General features: G+C 34.4%; 1 protein-coding gene, 1 long non-coding RNA gene and 2 pseudogenes across 2 annotated transcripts; 1 reads left to right on the forward strand and 3 right to left on the reverse strand.

The window, feature by feature from the left end:
- Positions 1-369: 369 nt before the first annotated feature.
- LOC21388573 (probable leucine-rich repeat receptor-like serine/threonine-protein kinase At3g14840) lies at positions 370-17,860 on the reverse strand. Its single transcript, XM_024172757.1, has 47 exons — positions 17,674-17,860; positions 17,515-17,583; positions 17,361-17,432; positions 17,181-17,252; positions 16,982-17,053; positions 16,806-16,877; positions 16,642-16,713; positions 15,218-15,289; positions 15,053-15,124; positions 14,472-14,540; positions 13,745-13,810; positions 13,158-13,223; positions 13,028-13,063; positions 12,895-12,929; positions 12,413-12,789; positions 12,005-12,200; positions 11,603-11,740; positions 11,335-11,453; positions 11,032-11,242; positions 10,706-10,943; positions 9,865-10,015; positions 9,416-9,748; positions 9,001-9,115; positions 7,088-7,216; positions 6,836-7,001; positions 6,552-6,623; positions 6,371-6,439; positions 6,216-6,287; positions 6,064-6,135; positions 5,869-5,940; positions 5,708-5,776; positions 5,541-5,612; positions 5,348-5,419; positions 5,175-5,246; positions 4,967-5,035; positions 4,811-4,876; positions 4,606-4,671; positions 4,453-4,491; positions 4,318-4,352; positions 3,842-4,221; positions 3,567-3,762; positions 2,815-2,952; positions 2,048-2,166; positions 1,706-1,916; positions 1,365-1,596; positions 938-1,088; positions 370-814 (listed from the first exon to the last, which is right to left on the reverse strand). Exons 1-47 carry the CDS (start codon positions 17,772-17,774, stop codon positions 455-457), a joined length of 5,823 nt encoding a protein of 1,940 aa, XP_024028525.1. The 5' UTR covers positions 17,775-17,860; the 3' UTR covers positions 370-454.
- A 299-nt stretch (positions 17,861-18,159) lies between these two features.
- LOC112093754 lies at positions 18,160-18,341 on the reverse strand (annotated as a pseudogene).
- Positions 18,342-19,555: 1,214 nt separating this feature from the next.
- On the reverse strand, positions 19,556-20,112 carry LOC112093749. The gene is made up of 3 exons (XR_002903185.1): positions 19,874-20,112; positions 19,688-19,745; positions 19,556-19,610 (listed from the first exon to the last, which is right to left on the reverse strand). It is a non-coding gene; the product is annotated as an uncharacterized LOC112093749 (long non-coding RNA).
- A 315-nt stretch (positions 20,113-20,427) lies between these two features.
- On the forward strand, positions 20,428-21,801 carry LOC112093731 (annotated as a pseudogene).
- The last annotated feature ends 4,210 nt before the right edge of the window (positions 21,802-26,011 follow it).

Genomic DNA, 26,011 nt, shown 5'->3' on the forward strand with positions numbered 1-26,011 from the left:
TGTTTAAGTACTTGTCCATTTGGCTTTCCTTTATGTTAATTTTGCCTTTTATTTTGTTTTGGAAAAGAAAAGTTGTGGTACGAAAGGAGAAGGTTTGTTATGGTTGTTTTGGAGTGTTTTCAATTGGTACAAATGTTAACGTAACCATTTAGTAGCCATATGTCATTGCATATTCGGAGCCATTAATTTTTCTTCCTATTTATGGAGTTGAAACAAACTCGTTTCCACAAATATCAATTAGGAGGAGCATTCAAGTATGTCAAATACCGAAAATTTCGTACTTCCATTTTTTTTTTTGGGCTGAAAATCACTAGTATTACCATTGTTATGGTACATCCTTTACAATGTCATTCATAGGGTACACAAAAATTTGTACCAAACTACTGCATCATTTTGAAGAAAAGAAGTACATTGTTTATTATCCAAAAATCTAGTCGAAAACTACAATGCAAACTCACTGAAAATGAGAGTCTGATGTAAAGGAAGATTGAGTCCTTGTTACGCTTGATGAGTGAGTACTGACGCTCTGAGATTGACCAGAGCTCTTTTGCGAAATCTGATCGAACTGGTCTCTTAAGGCATTGAACCTCAACGGATCATGATTGTTACTTGGATCCATGATCAGTTCGTGAACAGCAGTTCGGCCTTCAAGCATGCTCACCACTTCAGACATGCCGGGACGAAGCGCCTGAGATGGATTTGTGCATAATAGAGCTACCTTTATCATTCTATTGGCCTCTTCCTTGTTGAATTCTGACCCTGACTTTGGATCCACCAGGTCCATTAAATTTCCTTTTTGTTGCAAGAATATAGCCTGCAATAAGCACAATGACGAAAAGACATGAATTTTATGCATGATGAAAGTCTTTGCTCCTTTGTTGAACAACTTTTCACTCAGAATTCACTTGGAATTCATTCTAGTCTGTGCTTGTCTTACCCAATCTAGAAGGCATACAAAGTTCTCATTTGGGCGATATCTCATGTTGTTTTTGCCAGCCACAATTTCCAATGCTAAAACCCCAAAACTATATACATCTGCTTTATCAGTTAAGTAACCCCATAGTGCATACTCTGGTGCCATGTATCCTCTGCAAAATAAGAACTATTCAATTAACTAAGTCTGGTACAAGAAAAATTAGTTTATCTCACTGCCAATTTGCAATCTAATCATAAAGCTGCAACAACATAACAAAAGGACTAGACAGAGATAGATTAGTCTTCTAAACACTTTGGAACGGAACAAAATAACAAAATAACAAAGAGGTAAAAATCTTGGCAAGCTGATACTCATGACAACGAGAAGAAAGTCCAAAAATGACAGAAGGAGCGCAAGGATCTGCAAACAATGAAGAAAATTAAATTACATAGTTCCAGCAACTCTGGTGCTAATGTGGGTGTTCTCCTCTTCATTTAGTTTGGCCAATCCAAAGTCCGATATTTTAGGATTGAGGTTCCCATCAAGCAGTATATTCGTCGCTTTGATGTCTCTATGAACAATTTTCAGAGTTGACTCCTCATGCAGGAAAGCCAAACCTTTTGCAATGCCAATACATATTCTTTGCCTTGTTTTCCAGTCTAATTTCAATCCACCTTCTCCTGAACATTTTCATCAGAAAGAAAAAAGTTTGTGACATAATCACAAGAATTTATCAACTAGCTAGTTATTTAGCTGTAGATGGTCTTGCACATAGGCCATTAAGCTTACCAAACAAAGAGTGTGCCAGGCTATTGTTCTCCATGTATTCATAAACCAACAGCAGTTGCTTTCCTTCAATGCAACATCCATGCAATTTGACAAGATTTGGGTGTTGTAATGCAGAAATCATGCCTATTTCGTTGACAAATTCACGATTTCCTTGCTTTGATTTAGAAGAGAGTTGCTTAACTGCAATGATAGTGCCATCTAGAAGTACACCCTGGAATGGAAATATGGCATTTATACATATAGAAAACAAGTGAAAGCATGTATGTAAAATCATAAGAGCAGATCCTTCAAAAAAAAAAAAAAAAATCATAAGAGCAGAATAAAAATTTGAATAGTGAATACCTTGTAGACCGATCCAAATCCACCTTCCCCAATCTTGTTTGCAGCATCAAAGTTGTTAGTGGCGGCTTTAATCTGTCTGAATGTAAAGAAACCAGTTTGAAGATCCAATCCTCTCATAACTGTCCCAGTATGAGCAAAGTGTTCACGTGTTAGATAACTTATTCATACTAATTTGAGCAAACTAGAAGAAAAGATCTGCTTTTAGACATAATTAAGTCAATCCCTTTCTTTTAGTTCCTCTAAAGGAAACATTTAACTGAACTTTGACTTGAGAACACTATTAGAATCCAACGTTGGCTGAAGATATTTACATGATCCACCTTATTAGGTGAGAAAAATTCTCTCCTAATAAGCCGGTTGTGGCTTTGATACCACTTGTTGGAGAGACACCACATGAGAAACCATCCCAACAACACACATGCACTTTACAGAAATCAAAGGATATGAGCCTTTGAGTTAGGGGAGATTGTTGATATAGGTGCATGTGTGTGTTATCCCACATAGAAAGTGGGTGAAGATGTGAATGGTTTATATACATGGAAATACTCACAATCCAATAGGTTAATTTTATAGAAATCAAAGGATATTGGGCCTAACTCACCCTAACAAAACCGGACCCCTAAGGGGGATTGCCCTAACCATGTTAAGTGGATCATGCCAATATCTCTAGTCAATGTGGGATTCTAATAAACACTAGGATGAGTTGAGTGGAACTTTTCTTGGACGAAAGAATTAGCTCTAAAATTTGATGTTGGTGTAAGTTTTACCTTGTTCCCTTGATGTCTTGCCTCCAAAACAGCCTTTCCACCAAAGAATGCCTAAAACTATAAAAAGAAGACATACTGCTGAAACAACTCCAATGATAATATACTTCTTCGCGTTGCTTTCGTTAGGAGGTTCAAAATCTAGAAAATGAAACAGAGTTAGGACAACTACTCATAAGCACCATTTTGTTATCTACTGAAAAAGTAAAAAACAATTTCAAAAAAAAAAAAAAAAAAAAAAAAAAAAAAAAGGGCCGCAAAAAAAATTAAAAAAAAAAAAAAAAAAACGAGAGCCTGCAAGAAATATTTGGTCAGTACTCTCTTACTTATGCTGGGAGACAATGTCCATGCAATGTTAACCTGGTTTCGACAAAACTATGGATGTAAAATTCTATTCCTTTTAAGAAAACGTATTAGATGTCAATGCTATATAATAGATATGTTACTCTATTTTATACACCAATGCATAATGCTATTTGAAATACTACATCTACCTTTTATCATAATTATCAAGTTCTTGGACTTGTAAAAGTAAACTTTTAATTTTAAAATAATTTAAAAATAACAATGTTGTAATGATTAAATGAAAAAGTTAATACATCAACTAATAATATTCCAATGCTAAAATTTGACATATGCTATACTTGGTGTCAAATTTGGCACCAAATATATAGGATATGCAAAATATAGCACCAAGAATAACATTGTATTAACTGAAATTTGGCATGCATTGGAGATGCTCAAAAGTTGCTTACCGGACTTCACTGAGATGGCAGATATAAGAGAACCATATGTTCCTCTCCTTGGAACATTCGTTGTCCCTTTTCCGGCCCAATAGAAGCGGATCTCTAGTGTCTTATTGCTCACAACTGCCTTAACTTCCCTAATCACTTCCTTATCAACCCCATTTGCAGCCTCTTCGATATTGAAATCCTCCAACACCAGTTTTCCCTGCAACGAAATAACCTTTCATTGTATATACATACACAAAACTACACTACTGCTCAATGAAGATCATGGTAATAACTACCTGGACATGAACATCAAACATTCTTCTTCCAACACCATAATAAGATCTGTTGTCTCTTAATACTATCTCTGCAAAGTGGAGTTTTACAGTGTAGTTTCCGTTAGCTAAGCAACGAGCGTAATACGTTATGGAAAGAGGAGAGAGGCGTGCGGTTGTGTAGAGCTCATGAGAATTGTTCATTCTGAGAACAGACACATTATTTGCTATATAGTCCTTTGTGGTAGACCAAACGTCCATGAAATCACCAGTGCTGCTAAATCCCCAAGCCGCGGCGCTGTGGACAAATTTTGATTGACCCCCGGGGTCTTCATCGCCTTCATACTTGATGTTTCCTATAGTGGTTTGTTTTCCACCACAGTTTATATGCACTGAATAGTAATCTGCGCGGGAAAGAAAAATCAGTAAGTACTAAATAAAAGAAGATAGCTATATTTGCACGCTCCAAACGTTAGTAAGGTTAAGGGAGGTTTATTTACCTTTTGAACATTTACTCAGGCACTTGCTGAGTATTCTGCAGTAATGAAGTAAAGGGGTTCATTAGCTAAAGTGAAATGATTATCATCAATAAGAATGCTGTTATTGTTCTGAAATTTTTTTCTTTCAAATCTTACGAGTTGTTCTTCAGTGCGGAAGAGCTCCGGAAGAAGTTGCTGGTGAAAACAAATAGTACACATAATTTCATCAATATGCACAAAAGAGAAAAGGAAAAAGAATATCCAAAACGTAAATACAACAATGATAGAAAGAAAAAATGACGCTCTTACAAAGTGTCTCGGCAAGTAGATGGTTCGGATGTCTCTGAAAAGTTGTTGTAAGAAATATCTATCTGGCTGCACACAAGTAGAAAATTAGAAAGTTGTTTATTATTAGCTAATTATCCTAAAGTGAACAGAAGAAACATCTATTTGGCTGCACACAAGTAGAAAATTTGATGCAAAATATAGGATGGATTACAGCCGCATTACGTACTAGCGACTGTCTCTGCTTTTGAGCCATTCGGGAATAGATCCGTTGAGCAAGTTACTCGTAAGATACCTATTCAGTGAGCAACAAAATAGCATATTGACATTTGAGGAATCATATTAACTCAATGAAATATTTACATGTGAGTTTTCTATTACTTACAATGTGTCCAAACGCATTATATTTTCGAAATCTGGAATTTCTCCTTCCAGTTTGTTGAAGCTAAGATCTCTACAAAGTAAGAGCTCAGATGCTCAGATGTCATAGCATGAAATAAGGAGTCTAGCAAAATAATAAAGCTACCTACAGAAAATACGGTGTTTAGAAAGACTAGTAGTAGAAACTTGAGAAAAGTGAACAGAAGAATTACAAAACACTCAGACTCTCCAAAGTACGTATATTTTCCGGGATTCTTCCTCTTAGATTACAGCTCCTCAACATCCTGCAATTTCAAGCAACCCCTTTTAGAACAAATCTTTTCAAGTTTGCTTGTGGATCGATTCATCTTTACTAGAAAGCTTATAAAACTTGAAAATGTCTCACAAGGTCTCCAAATTTGTCATGTTCGTCAAGTCCGGAAAATCTGAACTCTCACCGTTTAAGTCACTAATCCTTCTGCAAAGAGTAACAACATGACGATTATAAGGAATACAAGCCTTGTCAGCTGTTAAAGAATATTGAGATTTTATGGAATTATCTACTCAGAAAAGTAGGTACTTGTAAGAAGACGACTTACAATTCAGTTAAATTGCTCAAAAGAGAAAGACTAGAAGGAATTGGCCCTTCAAAACCGCTTGCTTGCATCTCTCTGTTAACAACAGCAGATATTTGACATTGATTTATATTGCTTTCGAAATTTAGAAACTAAAGATAATTTCAAACATACTAGAAACAAGCTCTTACAATTTCTGAAGTTGTTTCCAACCGCCAAAATCGGGCATCCTACCTGTGAAGTTGTTGCTACTGATCCTACTGCAATGGCCCCAAATGCATCAAGATCGAAAATTTATGAAGCAGAAGACTTTTCAGTCAAAATTATTAGTTAGAATAGTAGTGACACTTACAGTTCATTCAATTTACTGAGATTTGTGAGAGCCAGAGGAAACTGTCCGGTGAGATTGTTAGCACCAAGAATGCTGCAGTTTACACCATTTTGAACACTAAATAACTCTCAACTTATTAAGATTTAATTTTGAAGCCAATCAAATGGTAAAATAGTGAAAAAAAAAGAAACATGAAATAGAAAATGGCAAACTGACAGTCGTTCCAAGTTCACCAATTTTCCGAGCTCAGAGGGAACAGTTCCATTAAAAAAGTTGCTTTCCACGGACCTGAAGGTCATATTGATCCTCAAATTAATTCTAAGCACGTTTAAAGGAGAAAAGAGAGCGATTGAGACTTGAGAGCTTACAAAGATCTTAGAGTGGTTATGTTTCCCAAATAGCCAGGAATTTGTCCTCCTAAATTGTTTATACTAATGATTCTGCAGTGGATTCATTCGATGCCGTTAATTACCATAAGCCTTTACAGGTTAACATCTAAAATCAAGGGTCAATGAAAACTTACAATCTTTCCAACTTTGTTGAAGCCCACTCTCGCGGTATCGAACCACTAAGGTAATTCCTGACTAAATTACTATCAGGTTTAAGATAGATTAGTAAGCTATTAGCATGAGAAAAATAACAATAATAATAAAAAAAAAAATAATTACGAAAACTAAAATCGGAAAGTTGGATATCTTTCATACACTTCCTTAAGGTAAGGTAGCTTTGCTAGTGACGGCGGAAGCACACCATCAAGATCCTGCCCTGTAAAACTTCTGCATGATATATATATATATATATATATATATAGAAAATCTTATTTAAAAAAAAAAAAATCTAATTTTCATTCAAAAATTCCAAATTATGAACACGGAAAATATCCATTAGCCAAGTACTTTTAAGCTTCAAATCCAAGCATGATCATAAAAAAACACAAGACGGATAAAAGAAAAAGAAAAAAAAAAGGCTAAAGGGAAAAGGTGCATACATCTTTTGGACATGGCATACATTAGCAGAGATTGAGCAATTGCAGTCAATTATATTGCTGTACTGATCCGTACGTGGCTTATCAATAGTCGTTTTATTGCTGCAAGGGTCACTCAAGTTCCAGTCTTTCTTGTTCAGTTGTTCAGCAATTTCTTCAATTGCTTCCACTGCCCACAAAATCAATAATATTATCACATAGCACCCACACAAAATCTTCATTACTAAGAAAAGACCAGAAAAGAAGTTTGTTTACCTTCATCATTTGGAAGAGTACCACCAACTTGTGCTTCGGCTTTGATCAGTGCAGTGCACACAAACAGTAACAATGTTATGGTCTTTGTATTGATGATACAATCTCCTCTTTCCATAGCCATGTTTGTTTTTCAGCCGGCCAGAACTTAATGAAATTGTGAATTGTCTCTTTTGTAAGGCTTTTCAGGCAACTTTAATAAACAGTTTCTGGTGGTTGAGTTTTGAATGACGGAAAATTCTGTGTCAAATTTTTTGTTTTTTTTTTTTTTGGTGTGCCCAGCATCTTTCTCATGCAAGCATTAAGAAAGTTCAACCACACTTGAACAAATCCCTAGTTCATGTATAAGAAGTTAAAGTCAATTACGGATATTATCAATGATGGACATGGAGAGATTAAAATTAAGACTTTTTGAAGGATTTGAAATATCTCGGTCATACTATTCTCTCTCTAATCTTTGACCCCTATTTCTTTCTCCCACTTTTCCCTCCTACCATTTTTTCTGATCAACATTTGTTTTGAAGTAAATGGATTTTTTTTTTTAAATTATGTTATTTTGGACATTTTTTTTTGGAGAAACCAGTGTGAAAGATCTATGCTCTATTAGATAATATTTAATAGTGTATGTGATATATGAGTGGTAGCGGCCAAACATATCTAAAACTGGTAGCAGCCTTGTTGGACCGACACTGTTATTGCACAACGCATATCACAATTTTAGCATTTCGAATAAGTCATTTTTACGTCGCTTTCTTAGTTACCGAACTGTCTCGCAAAAGGAACAAACTAGGTTAGAATTACACGGATCATTTTTTTTTATTTTTTTTTTGACATGCCTCTATTTTCCAACTTTAGTACAAAGGATTACTGATGATATTACAATTCAATATATATATATATATATATATATATAATGACACTAATCCATAACTAAAGAATTCCATGATAGAAAAAATGTCAAAATCCTACGAAAATAGAAAAAGTAAACTCACAATTTTGTATTTTTACTCTGGAACTAGTTGAAACTGCGTATATGCACGTGTACGTAAAAATAAAATAAAATTTATTAGAGCCTCATTTGGGGAAATTAAAAAAATGTATAAAGAACAAAAAGGATGAGAATGAGAAAAAAGAAAGACAAACAAAAGGAAAATGTATGATAGGATAAAAAAAATTAGGATGTGAAAAAGTGAAACTGTAGATAAGGAAAAAAAAAAAAGAGAGGAAAAGGGAGGGAAAGTTTTTTTTTTTTTTTTTTTTTTTAAGAAAAAAAAGTAGAAAAGAAAGACGCAAAAAGCAAAAACAAAAAAAAAGGGTGGGAATTATAAAAACAAAAAATTTCCGAAACAAGGATAACGAAATGCCCAAAAAAAAAAAAAAGAAAAAAAAAACCATTCCTCCTTAATAGGAAGGTATGGATAAGTTAAAATATAATTTCATGAAGTATTATGACGTGTTTTCTTTTGCAGGATTATCAGTTTCCCTAATAATAATAATAATAATAATAATAATAATGCTAATTAATCTTTAATCAAGTATGATTAATGATAGTAAGGAAAAACGCGCTCTAAGGCCATTTGAGCCTTTTTCTTTTCATTTTGCATTCCGTCTCTAAGTTTGGACCCACTAACAAGCTAGGAAACAAACATCAGTAGATACTTTCTATAAGAGCGCTGCTACTCAACATTATTTTCTTAGTAATGCACTAACACATGTCACAATAGAATAAAACCGCCATACAAAAGAATAAAATTATTAGATTTCAGGCTGCTATGTAACAGTTTCGATTCACTCACACATATTTGGTGATTGCATCACCAATAATTATGAAGGCATAAATAACATTTTTCTTCCTAGAAGGTACTAATCTGTAGACATTTATTTAGCAAGGTCAAACGAATCCAGAATGCAAATACTTGCTACACTGCGCATGTTGTTAACCGCTAATTGCTGTTTCAACCGTAGGAGAATACCAACGTGCACATATGAGTAATCTACCAGGATACAGCCATAGAGGTAGAGACAGATGAACTGCATAGAATACTAACTTCAAAACGTAATATGATACATGTTTTCCAAGGTATTGATTCACTTCAAAACGTTATATCATACATTTTTTCCAAGGTATTAAGTCGGATATACAACAGACAAATCATTATCAAAACGATTTCGTTGTGTGCAAATGAACAAGTTAATACAGTTTGTTGATAAGAAATGTAGGTGGCTTAAGGATTATTGCTTCGCATAATAAGAGAATGACGGAGCTAATTATCCGCTTACTTGTACAGGGAAGGACCGAGCCGCTTGCTAAGGCGTGTCAGATAGGGATTAAGAGGAAGAGCTGGGCCTTGTGGCACTTGATGAATATAGGAAACTCGCAGACTCTCTTGAACTTGGACTTCTGAGGTGATCGATGTATTCCGTTAAGGCCTGGAACCTTAACTGGTCAGCATAAACGCTTGGATCCATAACCAACTCATGGACGAGAGTCCGTCCTTCAAGCATGCTCACAACTGCAGACATGGTAGGTCGAAGTGCTGGCGATGGATTAGTGCATTGCAGAGCTACTTTGATCATTCTGGCAGCCTCTTCCGTATTGAAGTCGGATCCCAACCTTGGATCTACCAGCCTCATTAACTTTCCCTTTTGTTGTGAAACTAGAGCCTGCAATAAGCATGGAGATGTAAGTGAATGTAGGGGAAAAGAATCAACAAGTTAAATAAAATACAAATCTTTTGGCATGTCTAAAGACAAATATGATGAGAGTTTTTTATCTTTACCCAATCTAGGAGGCAAACATAATCCTCATCTGGGCCAAATTTTGTGTTACTTATGCCGGCCACAAGTTCCAATGCAACAATTCCAAAGCTGTAAACATCTGCTTTAAATGTTAAATAACCCCATAATGCATACTCTGGCGCCATGTATCCTCTGCAAAATAATGACTAATATTATAACTTCTAGCTTAATCTACCGGTTTCCTTTTTTTTTTCTTTTTTTTTTTCATGAAAGAAACAGAGAACTTTATTAATCTGAAAAAGGAACAAGGAAAGCAGAGGAAGAGTTTTCCTCTAACAGACCCAATCCAAAATTACAAAAAACAGAATCAAAACTGGATCAAAAAGGAAAAAGAGTGCAATTCCTAACAAAATCTGAAAATAACAGCTGGCCAAACTCTTAATCCCAATATACCCACAACAAATGCTAAATAACATTAATCTCATCCATATTTTGCAATTGCCTTATACAGCTAAAGGAGTGGAACAAGAAAATTCCACTTCAACAAACCTGCATGATGGATATAATATTTTGTATTGATATAATATCCTGAAGGGCAGAATTTAGACATGTGTACTCATTATAGCTCCTTAAAGGGTCCAATTGTTGTCAAGCATGGCGAGTAGTTTGCATCGATGAAGAGAATCTTTGATATAGAAGTTTTAGATGTTACGTGAGTATGGGGAAACTCTGGATAAACTTTATGCTTGAGCAATCAAAATATCTCTAAATTAAATTCCTCGAATCTGTGATTATCCTGCCATCTACTTTATAACGATAAGTTAAGCTGATTTCAATGAAGTTAGTAGCCAAAATGAACGAAATAAAAATAAAGTGGCTCACATGGTTCCAGCAACTCTGGTGGTAATATGGGTGTTCTCCTCTTCATCCAGTTTAGCCAGACCAAAGTCCGAAATTTTGGGGTTAAGGTCCCTGTCAAGCAGTATATTCGTCGCTTTAATATCCCTATGAACAATTTTCAGTGGTGATTCCTCATGAAGGAAAGCGAGGCCTCTAGCAACTCCGACACAAATTTTCTGCCTTGTTGGCCAGTCTAATTTAAGCTGACCATCTTTTGGACCTTTTTATCAACAAAGACAACCAAATCAATGAAATTAATCAAACTAGCACTTTAGATTCGCCAGTGGAGTTTAACTTGTTAAGCTCACCAAATAAAGAGAGTGCAAGATTATTATTCTCCATGTACTCATATACCAACAACAATTGCTTTCCTTCAATACAACAGCCGTGTAATTTAACAAGATTTGGGTGTTGCAAGGCAGAAATCATGCCAATTTCATTCACAAATTCCCGATTGCCTTGCTTTGATCTTGAAGAAAGTTGTTTGACTGCAATAATAGTACCATCTAATAACACACCCTGTGATGAAAATGGCAGTCTTTTCAGGTTTATATGTAAATGTTGTGAACAAACGTATGATTCGATAAAAAGGGGGAAAATGTTGTAAATACCTTGTACACAGATCCAAATCCACCTTCACCGAGCTTATTTGCAGCATCAAAGTTGTTAGTGGCAGCTTTAATTTGCCTGAACGTAAAGAAACCAGTTTGCAGGTCTAGTCCTTTAAGAACTGTCAAAGTAATAAGTTTATAACATTTGTCAGGCTGTTGTTTACAAAGAGTTTGTCAGTAGAGACCACATCAACAATACTAGAAAGAAATTGTTACAGCAGAAGTTGGGAATCTAAATTACAGCAAAATTTTGAAAGTACAAGCTTACCTTGTTCCCTTGATGGCCTACCTCCAAGATATCCTTTCCACCAGAGAACGCCCAAGATCATGAAAATAAGGCATAATGCAGAAAGAACTCCAGCCACAATGATTTTCTTGGTTTTATTTTCATCTGGAGGTTTGAAATCTACAAAATATAGGAAAAGAATGAATATATGGGATGGTGATGAAACTAAACTAGCAATATTGCATTTTTGTTTTAGTGAACATAAGTTACTTGCAAGACTATTATTTTGAAGATAAAAGAATAGGCCCAAAAGAAGAAACTGTGAACAGTTGTTAGTTTGTTTTTTAAATTAATGTGAGGCAAAGGATAGAGAACCAATAACATAATCGATTTGATTTTTGCAGTTGATTTTTTAACGAAAAACAAGGAACATAAGTTACTTACCAGCTTCCATTGAGATAGCTGATATAAGAGAACCGTACATTCCTCTCTTTGGAGCATTTGTTGTCCCTTTTCCAGTCCATTGGAAGCGGATCTCTAATGTCTTATTATTCACGCATGCTTTAAATAGTTTAATCACTTCCTTATCGACTCCATTTGCTTCCTCTTCGATATTAAAATCCTCCAACACCCTCTCTCCCTACAATTTGAAATAACACTTAATTAGAATGCGGGAAAAAAACAACAACAAAAAGAGACACTAACAATCATATATGAAATTGTGAAGCAACAAAAACCTTAAAAAACATGTGAAATGACATAAACTATATTACGGCACGAAGCAAATGGTAGTGAGAGGGATGGAGGAATTAGCTTAATAAGAGATGTGCTTAAGAGCATGACAATGGCTACCTGGATATAAACATCAAACATCCGCCTTCCAACACTGTAATAAGATCTGTTGTCCCTATATAGTATCTCTGAAAAGTGAAGTTTCACAGTGTAATTGCCATTGGCTAAGCAACGAGCATAATATGCTAGTGAAAGAGGAGAGAGACGTGCAGTTGTGTAGAGCTCAGAATTGTTCATCCTGAGTACAGACACATTATTTGCTATATAGTCCTTTGTGCTACTCCAAATGTCCCAGAAGTCACCGGTGCTGCTAAATCCCCAAGTCGCTGTGTTATGGACGAACTTTGCTGCGCCCCCAGGGTCTTCATCTCCTTCATACTTGATGTTTCCGATGGTGATTTGTTTTCCGCCACAATTAATATGCAGTGAATATTGGTCTAGACCAAGACAACAACATAAATGGGACTTAAAATAATTTTTTGTTTGCTATATCTATCTTAGTTATTGGGGAAGCAAAAAAACAAATAGTGGGATTTGATTACCTTTTGGACATGGACTAAGGCACGGGCTGAGTAACCTATATTAGTACGGTGTAAGGAAGAAATCATTAGACTATATTAAATTTATCATCGAAAGGAATGCACTTCTCATTTTAGTTATAAGTTCGAAGCTTACGGGTCACTGTGTTGAGGAAAGCTCCGGAACAGATTGCTGATGAAACGAAATGCAGTTACGTTCGCGATTTATAGAATGGGGGAGAAAACAAAGGTAAAAAATAAAAGAATGAAGACAGAGTAACTCTTACTAGGTTTCTCGACAAGCTGGTGGTACAGAAGCCTCAGAAAAATTATTGTAAGAAAGATCCATAACACTGTACACAAACATGAAATTTTTGACTAGCCAATTCTAAGAAAAGAGAAATTGGACGTAATAATTTCATGTACTTTAACACACCCTATTTGACTTATTCACAAATATAGTTGAAGAGAAAAATATCCAATGTTTCTACATAGATGAGATATCTAACCGAATGCCAATATGCTCGATACATGCCTTCTTTTTAGGTATAAAATGTAGATATATAGCTTATATGTCCAACCCTTCAAATCATTCTAGTCATACCTCTCATGCAATTAGATTTGCTCTATTAACCTTTTACCAAGTTCCCATTTAACCCTACAACATTTGAATTTGTCAAAGCCTCAAAAGCACCAATGCATAACAACAAGATGGACTGTATGTGTGTTTATGTGTGCTCACACATAAGAGACAATGTGATTCCAATGATCAAAGTTGATGAGAAGTAAAAGGAAACACAAAATAATAATAATTATTATTAAATAAAAAATTAAAAAATTGAAGTTCATGTTACATATGAGGAGGAAAACATACTAGCGATTATCTCTGAGATTGACCCAGTTTGGAATAAGCCCAGTTAGTAGGTTACTTGTCAGATATCTGTAAGGGGGAATATAATAAAATGAGAAGATGTCAAAGTTTGTTTTCGTGTGTGTGTGTGTGTGTTTGTGTGTTCATTCTCTCATATTGGTGACTTTTACTTTCTTAATATACCAATATTATTTATTTATTTATTTTTTGATATCCAGAAGTCCCCCGAACTCACTTTTTAAGCCATAGTTTGAAAATGTAGCCTTCCGCTAAACCCTACAATCTTTGGAAGGCACGAAACTATTGACCTTTTTCATGTAGGTGCCTATTAGGTGGTTCGAACAACCAAACCTTATGGTAGCAAACCAAAGGCCTAGCCATTCCAATCAACACCCCATGGGTAACACACCAATATTATTAAAATGCATATTATATTCAAAACCCTTCCAACAATGTTATTTTACCCTATATCATCCTCGTCCATAGTAATTAGGACCTAGGAGAGGTGGGATCACGAGGAAGCGAGATTCTGTGGGTGCTAAGTTTGTTCTGATTCTGTCAGAGCATGCATTATCCACAAGTGAGCTTCCATATTAACTTCAAAGGAAAACTTAACACCATTCGTATAATTTACTATATGATACTTCCACGCTACACGTAGATGCATGGAAAAGGTTCCTGTTCCTCGTATTAAGCAATCGTTCTAAGAAAAGGAGTCTACATTACTTACAATGTGCTTAGTCCCATTAAATTTTCAAGATTTGGAATGTCTCCTTCCAATCTGTTAAAGCTAAGATCTCTGCAAAATAAAAGTTCAGATGGCATGGCATAAACAATAGAGATTTCTAAGATACATGGAATCGTAAAACATATGCTTCAGCAATAATACAGATATTACACTAAAAAAATACAGATTTATTACAATTAAGACACAAGGAAGTAAGAATCTACATTATGAATCAGCTAATAAAAAATTTAGTACTTAGTTGCTGGTACTATGTATATGTTTGAAGTACTATTTTGCATACATGTTTCAAACTATCGAAAATTTATTACTTACATGAGGGCTTATTACTACAGAACAATCTCAGTTCAGCATTTTATGGTGCTGCTAACTAGAAGTTAAAGAACCAAATCAGGCACGAACTCTACTAGAAGTGTCAGTCAATAAAATTAAAAACTAATACGAATCATGTGTGGATGTGTGCACAAGGCCGCGGACACCTATGTATATATGTTGATTCATCTTTTTCTCAACTAATAAGAGCTGCACGGACTGAAAATTCGAGAGAAAGAAGAAAGAAACATTACAAAGTTGTGAGACTAGTCAAGGTGGATAAATATTCAGGAATTCTTCCTCTTATATTACAGCTTCTCAACATCCTGCAATTTCAAGAAATCCTGTAAGCACAACATTCCAATCAAGTTGTCAATTGTCCTAATTACAACGCATACTAGAACATAAAGATGGCTCACAATTTTTTAACATTAGTCATGTTTCTCAAGTCTGTAAATTCTGAGCTCTCACCATGTAAGTCACTAATCCTTCTGCAAAGAGTCGCATCATGATAGTTGTGAGGAACTGAAGTATCTCCACCAATGAAACTTCTTATCATAGTTGTTGGGTATTTTCATATTGGCATTATTTTGCAAATTGAAAGATTTTGGGTTTGATATGGAGATTGATTTGCAGCATTGAAATGATTTAGAGATTGATTTACTGCAGAAATCCTTTTTGGAAAGTTTAAGATTTGATTGGTTTTTTATTTTTACCATTATTTTGGGCATGATTTGATGATGGTATGATTGCAGAATTGATTGGTAGCTGTTAAAACATTTTAGAAAGTTTAGTTTATATGGAAACTGTTTGGAATCAATCAAATTGCTTTGATTTGGTAGAAGATAATTTTCGGATATTTTTGGCAAGTTGAAATTGATGAAATGATAGACTTATGGATGAGTTTCTACTGGGTTGTATGAATCACTCATGTTTCTGAGGAACACGTCCACGTTCGCCTTCTTTTATATGGGAAGGTTTTAAGAATCAGCGTGGTTGACTTTCCGTCAGATTTTTCAACTCTGTTGCAGTAATTGTTGCGAGTTGAAATTGATGAAATGATTGACTTATGGATGAGTTTCTGATGGGTTGTATGAATCACTCATGTTTCTGAGGAACATGTCCAGGTTCGCCTTCTTCTATATGGGAAGATTTCAAGAATAAGCATGGTTGACTTTCCATCAGATTTTTCAACTCTGTTGCAGTAATTGTTGTAACATAATCTGCAACAGAATGTGCACAGTGGACTGCATTAGAGTTTTTTACAGCTAGTTTTTTTTTTCAGCTATTTAATTAGAGCCTCACAACAATCTCAGTGGACCTTTGGAGTCTCAAAATTACAGAGAGTTAATTCATTTTCTGAGTCTTTGTTTTTCACGTTCTTAGGGAGAAGACGATTTAAAGTGTTGAAGGGAGTTCAACCAACATTCTTTGGGAGAAGAATTTGAAGCTTTCGGGAGAGAACACACTGCCAGCCGAAGGGAGTTTGTCGTGCTGCTTTTTTAAGTCGAGTGGTGCTCGTTGAACAAGTCTATTGGGTAGTCACAAGTTCATAGGCATCATACTTAGAGAGGGAGTTTCGGGTTGATTAAGTCCATTGAGTTGTAACATTGTTTACTTCGTGGATTGTTTATCATCTGGGCGTGGCCCTATAGAGTAGGTGGTTACCAAACCGCGATACCAACTTTCCTATGTCTTTTTACTGTTTAATGTGTTTCTTATATTTGTTGCAACAAATTTAACAACAAACTTAGTAAATACACTCCAACCGGTACCAACAGAATATTGAGATCCAAATGACATCAATCACCAAATAACTAAGAAGTTACTAGGTAAAACTCACATTTCTGTTAAATTACTCAGTACAGAAAGACCGGAGGGAATTGGCCCTTCGAAACCACTTGATTGCATCTCTCTGTTAGCAACACAATTTAAATGTACAAGGGTCCACACACTATTTAGATTTAGAAACCTGGAAAGAAACACTTTAGGATGAAGAGCTCTTACAAATTCTCAAGTTGTTTCCAACTCTGGAAAAAGTCTGGTATTTTTCCAGTAAAGTTGTTGCTGCTAATCCTACTGCAAATGACCCCCCCAAAAAAAAAAAAAAGATTCAGAGACGTGGATCCCAGGACTTTCTAGGCAGAATCTCGAACTAATCTAAGGTATTAAAGAACACTTACAGAGTTCGTAGTTTGGTCAGTTTGGTGAGAGACACAGGCCACTCTCCCGTGAGATTATTAGCACTAAGAAAGCTGCATTTATCCAGGGCAAGACAGTCTTTAACAATTTGTTAAGCTAAAATTTAGAACAAGAAAACAAAAGATCAATTCATACAAGTACAAAGATGAAAAGAAAAGGGAATAGAAAGCTAAAACTGACACAGTTTCCAAGTTGACCAATTTCCCAATTTCAGGTGGAATTGTTCCAGAAAACAAGTTACTCTCCAGACCCCTGAAAGGCATAGTTCTCTTAAGGTTACACTTGGGAAAACCAAATGGACGTTCATATATGATTATAAGCAAATATAAGTGGACTGAAAAGATAGGATTCTGAGCATACAGATCTTTGAGAGTAGTTATATTTCCCAAAAATCCGGGTATTGGTCCTGATAAATTGTTGACACTGACGACCCTGCAGTAGATCCTTGACATTAGTACAATTACTAGAGTCATTTATAGATAAACTTGAACATGAAGCGCATAGAGAATTTTACAGGAATTCCAACTTTGTAGAAGCCCATTCACGAGGTATCGAACCACTGAGGTAGTTCTGGCCCAAATTACTACACACAAGAGGAAAAAATATAAGTACTAGTATAAACAAACTACATTAAATTTGAGGTAGCAAACAACAGAAACAAATAATTCCGTACAGTTTCTTAAGGTAAGGTAGTTTTGCCACTGATGGTGGAAGCACGCCATCAAGATCCTGCCCTGAAAAATCTCTGCATGATAAGGATAAGAAAACGTGCATGTCAAAATATTGAACTAATGCTCTGAGACAAGAGTCGTGAACAAAGAAATGCTAGAAAAACCAAAAGAGAGTTGAAAATCAGAAGCAAAAACTAGGAGGGGAAGAAAAAAGGATCATTGAAATAAAGCAAAGTAGACCTAACTAACAATAACTCTCAGACATGCCAACTTGTTTCAGTCAGACATCAACATCAGGGTCATAATCTTCTTGTTTTACATGCCACGTTACAACATCATAAGTGAAATCATGGCCACTTATTATTTCCTTTTGATACGGTGTGGGGCCTATGGCTCCCACTTTATTTACAAGAAATGAAACCACCAAGATTCGAACCATGGTGGGTACACGCACACACCCACACCCACACACTTTCTTTTCTTTTTAAGTGGGGTGCGCTAGGCCTGTGCAGTAGTGCAATGCATGGGCAAGGCTCAAGAGCCCCTGTAGCAAGCTACTTTGGTAGGCCCCTCCTAAAAAATAAGATTAATATCATGTGGGCTAATAGCGCACTATTAGATATTAAACTGATGAGAACAGATACTACACTTAATTCTTACTTAATTTGATACATCACAATTACCATAAGAGCACTACAATAAGACGAAGTTACCAACTGTGAAACACAAAAAGAGTAAGAAAAAGAGAGAATTACATGCTCTGGATATGGCATACATTGGGAGAGATGGAACAATTGCAGATGATAGTATTGAAGTATTGATCTGTATGTGGGCTATTAACAGTTGTTTTATTACTGCATGGATCACTGAAATTCCAGTCTTTTTTATTCAGCTGAGCAGCTATTTCTTCAATGGCTTGCACTGCATGTACACATCAAAACTCGTCATTTCTCATTTATTCTTGCACTATTTCCACTACTAATTGGAGATTTCTTTAAAGACTACGTTCTTTTACTAATTGAAGCAGTACAATGTCCAACTAATAATCGACGATTACAAAGTTTCTACATGGTAGGCAAATATGGAAAAACGGCAGGGGAATTTTTTTGGTTTCAAAACCATTTTCCTATAAATAAGTAAGAAATTTTATTAACGCAAAAAACTATATTTACGTCAAAGAAAAAATAATTACTATTATGTTTAGGAAAAAAAAAACTTCTTTTATTATTATTATTTCTACGTAATACAGCCAGAGAGTAATTGAAATCAATCTAATCCCATTTGATATTAATCTAATTTCATTTTCCAAATGCATAAACAGTCAATAAACCCACAGAGAAAATAGGCAAAGATTTACACACATATTATCCGTTTCTACATGCAAAATTAGTAGGCCCACATTGTAAATCAGTTCATTAATGTTTATAAGAACTAATTAGACAGCTGACCTAAACTAAACCCAATCTTCTTCCATTGAATAAAAAAAAAAAAAAACGTGAAAGAAAATCAAAACACAATCTGGGTCTTCACCCATCTTCATCAAGTAGTCAATTTAACTACCAATCGCTCAACTAAATAAAGAAAGGGGGCGAAAAAAAAAGAGCCCATTGATTGATTAATTACCTTCGTAATCGGGAAGAGTTGTGGTTTGAGCTCTCGATGCGGTGGGTCCCAGTTCCTTACAGAAAAGGAGTGAGATTAGTACAATTACATGGCTAATTTTGAGTTTTACTGTATAAAAAAAAAAAAAAAAAACGTGAAAGAAAATCAAAACACAATCTGGGTCTTCACCCATCTTCATCAAGTAGTCAATTTAACTACCAATCGCTCAACTAAATAAAGAAAGGGGGCGAAAAAAAAAGAGCCCATTGATTGATTAATTACCTTCGTAATCGGGAAGAGTTGTGGTTTGAGCTCTCGATGCGGTGGGTCCCAGTTCCTTACAGAAAAGGAGTGAGATTAGTACAATTACATGGCTAATTTTGAGGAAGGACTTCGTCTTAGCTTCAATGGTACCAGAGCTTTCTGCTGAAGACATTTTTCTTTTGTTTTTTTGGCTGAAAATTGTGAAGTACTGGGAAAGAAAGAAGAAAACCCAGCTCAGTTTTTGCATTATATTATTGAACAAAAAAGAAAAATGACGTTGAAATCTTTAGTCAAAATTACGAACATTAATGAACGACCATGTTTTGTCTTCTTTACCTCCTGCTTGCCTCGTTGACTCCTTGTCGTAATGTGGGCAGCGCCAACCCGCCAAATCGGTTGCTCTCAGTTTCAAGCGATAGAATTTTTTAAAGAAACAGTTACATTAAAATATTAATATTTTTGCATAAATAGATTTGGACTTTGTCGATAGGACTTTTCTACTAACACGATCAGTATTTGATTATTGAAACCGTTCTAAATTATTTTATTAAATTGTAAAAGTACGTAGAACAACTTTTAACATAGATTTAACTTTTAATATATATCCTTATATATTCATTTTTTTTATCTTACCTGATAAACTCTTTATAGATTGACATGTTTCCAAGCGAAAAAAAGAAGAAGAAAGAATCGTATTTCCAACAAAAAGAGACATATTAAATATCAAGTGGGGCAGGTCTGAACCCACTTTTGAAATTTACCGAATTCAGTAACATATTCTTAAAAACTTAAAAAACAAAAACAAAATCCAATAATAAACGCCCATTGACATTTCAACCCCTTATTCTATTGAGACTAATCCGAAGGAGAATATAGGATCTGTTAAATTTATGCGTGTTTTTTAATTTAAAATTTTAAATTTTTTATAAGAATAAAATATTATAATAAAATTAAAATTATAAATTTAAATAAAAAAAATAAATGAGTTAACTTTCTTAATCAATATATTATCATAAGAAAATATATTTTGAGCGTTTGATACACAATAATTTTAAAATAAAAATAAAAATTTATAATATTATCATATTTAGTATAAAAATTATAATTTTTAAATTCTTAAAAAAGTGATTAATATAAAATTTAGAGATAATTTAAATACCATTCAAATGCAGTGTTATTTAAATTTTAGGAATCTTTAAAGATATGTTTGGTTGGAAAATTTAAATCATGTAATTCGAATTATTTTTTATTTATATGAATTTTTTATGAGAGAAAATACTATAACAAATTATGAATCATGATTCAAATCAGGGAACGAATCCCTCTACCAAACAGAGCCTAAATAATCTTACCTACGCACCCAGTGCAGCTTACCACCGCTGAGCATCTCCTCCTCCCTGTCGTAGCTGCCGAGCACCTCCATCACAGCCACTGTCCAAGCTCGCCGCCGGAGTTTCCCCATCACCGCCCATCACAACTACTCTTCTCCGTTGATAGATAGTTTTTCCCCTTCTTCCTCTCACGCTTGCACCTCAAAGCCGCCGTCGCCGCCCCAGTCGCTCCGCCGCCGCCCACGGAGGAGCGCGTCGAGGAATCGTCCGAGAACGACGAGCAGGAGAGAGCTTCCGAGGAGCAAGTGAGCCGCGATCCCGACGACGTCGAAGTGCTCCGCTCGCTCATGGAGGCGAAGATCAAGGCGAACAAGCTTGATGAGGCGGTCCAGGTCCTGGACCGGCTGATTGAGCTCGAACCGGAGGACTTCGAATGGCCGCTGCTCAAAGCCAACATCCATAGCCACAAGTCAGAATTACTCGGATGCTCTGCTGAGGAAGAGTCGAGGAGGCGATGAAGAGGTGCGAGAAGCAGAGGAACAAGTCGGAAGTTAGGGATTTCAAGCTCCTGATTGCGCAAATTAAGGTTATGGAGTCGAATTACTAGGACGCTCTGCTGAGGAAGAAGAACGAGGCCGAGAAACAGTTCGACAAGTTCCGGCGACTCGTTCCGAAGAACCATCCGTACAAAGAGATTTCGACGACAACATGTTCGCCACGAAGCTTTTCGCACAGCATGTCGATAGGGAGAAGAATGGCGTTTGAATTTTCTGGTTCTCCATTGAGGTTGACCTTATTTTTTGTTTCCTTAATTCTTACTTTCTGTGTTTTTCGTTGAATTTGGCATTTTGGTATCAAGTATCTATCAACAATTCGAATAGAAGATGGAAAGGGGAAAGATAGATAGTTTTTTTTTTTTTTTTCGTTTGTTATATTTTTTGAATCTAATTTTGTCAAAATTATAATCACTTAATTAAATAAATAGTTTAAAATTATTTAAAATATTTAATTTTATAAGAAAAATTACATTATATTATTGTATATAACTACACACTGTAAAATAACATTTTTGAAAATTTGATAAAAGATTCTTACGCATAACCAAACATGATAATGTAGATTTTTAAGTAATTATATTACTCACAATTACTTTCTCAAGTATTTAATTTCTATTGATTATTGCATATCAAACACCCTTTTAAAAGCATTGTTGATAATGAGGTTAACAAAATTCCTCTTAATTTTTTACAACTCTCTTAGACTTCATTCGTTTTGTGGATTTAAGTTTTCAATTCGAATTGAGATGTAAATTTTTTTGAGAGTTTTTAACTATGATAAAAAAAGTTAAATTTAACATTTTCTAACAATTTTTAATTTTAAAAACTTAAAATTAAAAACTTAAATTGATAAAATAAATGTCTTGAAAACACACAATACTTATTTTGAATTTTTGTTCAAATTTTTTGTTTAAAAATTATGAATTAAATTTTAATTTTAATTTTTTATGCATTTTAAAAGTACTAAATGTGCTTATCATATGTTCCAAGATTTTTCTACCCCACCTACTTTTGTACTACCTTTAAAGATGATAATATTTGCCGAGCCCCATTCCTGAGAAGACCTGCCCCTATAAAGGGTGGGGATGGACAGGCGCGGAGCCAATTTACTACCGGTTGGGACACGTGTCCACCCTGAAGTATGAAAATCACGTGACATCTGACATGTACACTTCTCTTTTGAGACGCACTTGTGGTTTTGAAGTAGTATCTAACTGGCTCTTTCGTTTCGTTGATTCGAGTTTAAAATTTGAGTTGACATGTAATTTTATATAAGAATTTTTTATTGTAATAAAAAAGTTAAATGTGATTATTTTTCAGAATTTTTTACTGTAATAAAACTCGAATTGTAAACTCAAATCGGTGAAGTGAACGGAGCCTTTATTTTATAGGGACAAGAATTTTCCCTAAATTGTAACAGGATCGAGAGAGGAGAAGCACTCATTATCCTCTGATAATTCATAATAATATATATTTTTTAATAAGTATTTAGGATTGATTCTATAAATAGTTTCTAAATTTTATTCTCAATCTTATTTTGATTTTTAACTTTTAAAACTTTTAATAGTTGGTCTTTGAATTTTTTTTTCTGTTTTAGTAATTTAATTAATTAAGTATTAAATATTTAAAAAAATTTGTGTAAATTAAATATTGAAATTGAAAACAGTTATAATTTAAGGACTACATGTGAAAATTAATATTTGTGATATTAACTCAAATATATATAATATTATTTTAAATATAATTAGTCTTTTTATGGCTTTATTATTAATATTGGTCTCGTAAAATTCGTTTTATTTTGTGCAACATTTGATTTACTTTAAGTTTATATTAAATTTCTACTTTATTTTTTTAAATTACTATAATTTAAAAACGCACAATTATATTAAATGAAGAATGAGGTGGGTAGGAGACAAACCCTAGGAGGGAAATTCCTATCCCACCTCTCCTCAAGTGGGAACAAGGATGAGGATACAGATGATTCTGGGGAGCAAGGCAGAGGTGAGAAACATTTTCCACCTACATCTAGCTCTGTTGCGTTCCTATAAAATATTCTCTTTACCACCCCCCCCCACCCCCCCACCCCTCCCACGACGAAAACCCCTCTCTCTCTCTCTCTCTCTCTTCGAATGGATGACATGATAAATTTAAAATTTATTTGAGCATTTTTTGAATTTATTTCATGATCAAATTTGATCCCAGATTTATTAAATTTAGTCATGAGGTGAATTTAAAATTTTCCAAATAAATTTTTGATTTATCAAATTTGGTTATATGGTAAATATGATACTGCCGTTATCTAACTCAACAAAAGTTCCTGCTATTTATTTCTATTTTTTCCAAAAAAAAAAGAGAGTTTTCTGGTAGTCTTTCTTATAAGTAGTTTTAATTTTTTACTGTTAAATATGATTAAAATTACACCTAATTAAAAAAATATGTAAAACAGATAAATTTTGATACAAATTTGATGGTTGAAAAATAAGAGACTACCAATAATTTATTTTACAGGGACTATCAGAGAAACTTAAAAAAAAAAAAAAAAACCATTCAACTTAATTTTTTTAAGGAACTTAGTTACATATTTGAAAAGTTAAACTGAAGGGTGTGCCAATGAAATATCATCATATCACCATACTACATAAAATTAAAATTTGTCAAATAAGATGGTCTGGATAACCTAGCTATTTTCAAATATTCAACTTCATCTTTAAAGGCTGGAAGAGCGATATTCGATAACTTTCTCTAGAAATCACACGTACGCAAGTTCTCTTCTTGTTGATCAAATTTTCTTCTATACTACATGAGATCCCCAAAAGCTTATAATTTGGTGGGTGTTGACCTGTTGGTTCATCTTTGTCTTTGTTATTGACAATATACAATTTCAAAATTACTTAATTCGCTGTACGTAGCCGTATACTTTAGAACACAATCAAAAAGCAATATAATTTTGTGCCAAATGAAGACCTAGTAATTTATTTATTTTTTGCTACTTATAAAGAGATTTAGTAGTACACTTTATGTTTTCTAGCTCCTTCGACTATAGCAAGTAATCTCGGGGACCACAGAGTATATAGAAAGAGTCTGAACTAGTCTCTCACTGACTATCCAATTAGTTTTCACTCTTCTCCATCCTGTGGGGCCCACGGAGGCTCATATAATTTCCTACAAAGTGCAGGACAGCAATGCGTAGGTGCAAAGTATCAAACTTTAGGAGGATGGGCAGAGGAGAAAAGACCTGGTATTAATATCTAATATTCTATTATTCCCAATCCAAGTGCAGTTTGCACCAAATTAGAAAAATGGTCTACCCAAAATAAAAGACCAGTGAAGAAAAACATAAACAATTGAGGAGTTTCTCTGGTAGGTCAGTTTTATTGATAGTGTTAATTTTTAACTGTTAAATCAGGTCAAAATTATATTAAATTAAAAAAATATGCAGAACAAATTGATATATATCTAACGACTAAAAATGGAGATCTATCGATGGTTTATTTTTTCTGATTCTATAAGAGAAGCTTCCAAACAATTGTGAAACATGTTTATATGGTCAACGAGTACTTTAAGGATTAGCATTCACATTGTTCACTACAAGCCCGTTTAATTCGCTGATTTAAATTTTTAATTCGAGTTAAGATGTGACTTTATGTGAGAGCTTTTTACTGTAGCAAAAAAGTTAGATGTGACTGTTTCTAAGAGCTGTTTACTTAAGAAAACTTGAATTCTAAACTCAAATCGGTAAAATAAACGAGACATGCTTTTATTTTGTAATTTGATCACAAGTAGCACCCACTGAACTAGTCCCAATGCACATTGACATGCATCCCAACTCCTCGCGCATGGTTTTATTGAATTTTTATGTACTAGGATCAAGGATGCAACTCTCAGACCAACTTTTTTCCTTTGTTTTTAAAGATCCCATTTCACTTGTCACGTAAATTAGCATTTAAAGTTGGTATGAAAATGGAGAACGTTAATTATATTCTAAGAGGTGATTCCACAAATTATAATCAAAGATTAATTAGTCAAACTGTGAGAGTAAGAGATAGTGATTTTGGAAGCGAGGATTAGTCAAACGGGGAATCTAATTTAGGACAAAAAACGCGTAATATATGCATGTTCAATAGCTATCTGCTTAAAACTATATAATATATATATTTTTTTTTTCTTTTGTAATGTGACCACAAAGTTAGGACCCAGCCAATCTGGTCCTTCATATATATGCATTATAAAAGAGACTAGATCAGTCAACAAAACATTTTTTTTTTTTTTGGGCTAAAGAGTCAACAAAGGGAATTATTCACGGGATGATAGATCTCTCCAATGATTGACCTTATTTTCCAATCTCCAGATCAGAATTTCTATGTGTATGACTGTATTCATTGAATGGTTCACGGGGGTTGTTATGTACCTATTGGAGTGAACAATTTCTTTTCATTTTTTTTTTCCTTGCATTAGTGCATAATCAAACCCGTATCCTTTCAAATCCAAACCTCACCCCACTTTACCGCATGCCATTTGATCTAACGGTCATTTGGCAAAAGTGGCGATTTTTAATGTTTATCAACGCTATATATATATATATATAT

Source organism: Morus notabilis, unplaced genomic scaffold, assembly GCF_000414095.1.
Source record: "Morus notabilis unplaced genomic scaffold, ASM41409v2 Scaffold1057, whole genome shotgun sequence".
NCBI classification, from domain to species: Eukaryota; Viridiplantae; Streptophyta; class Magnoliopsida; order Rosales; family Moraceae; genus Morus; species Morus notabilis.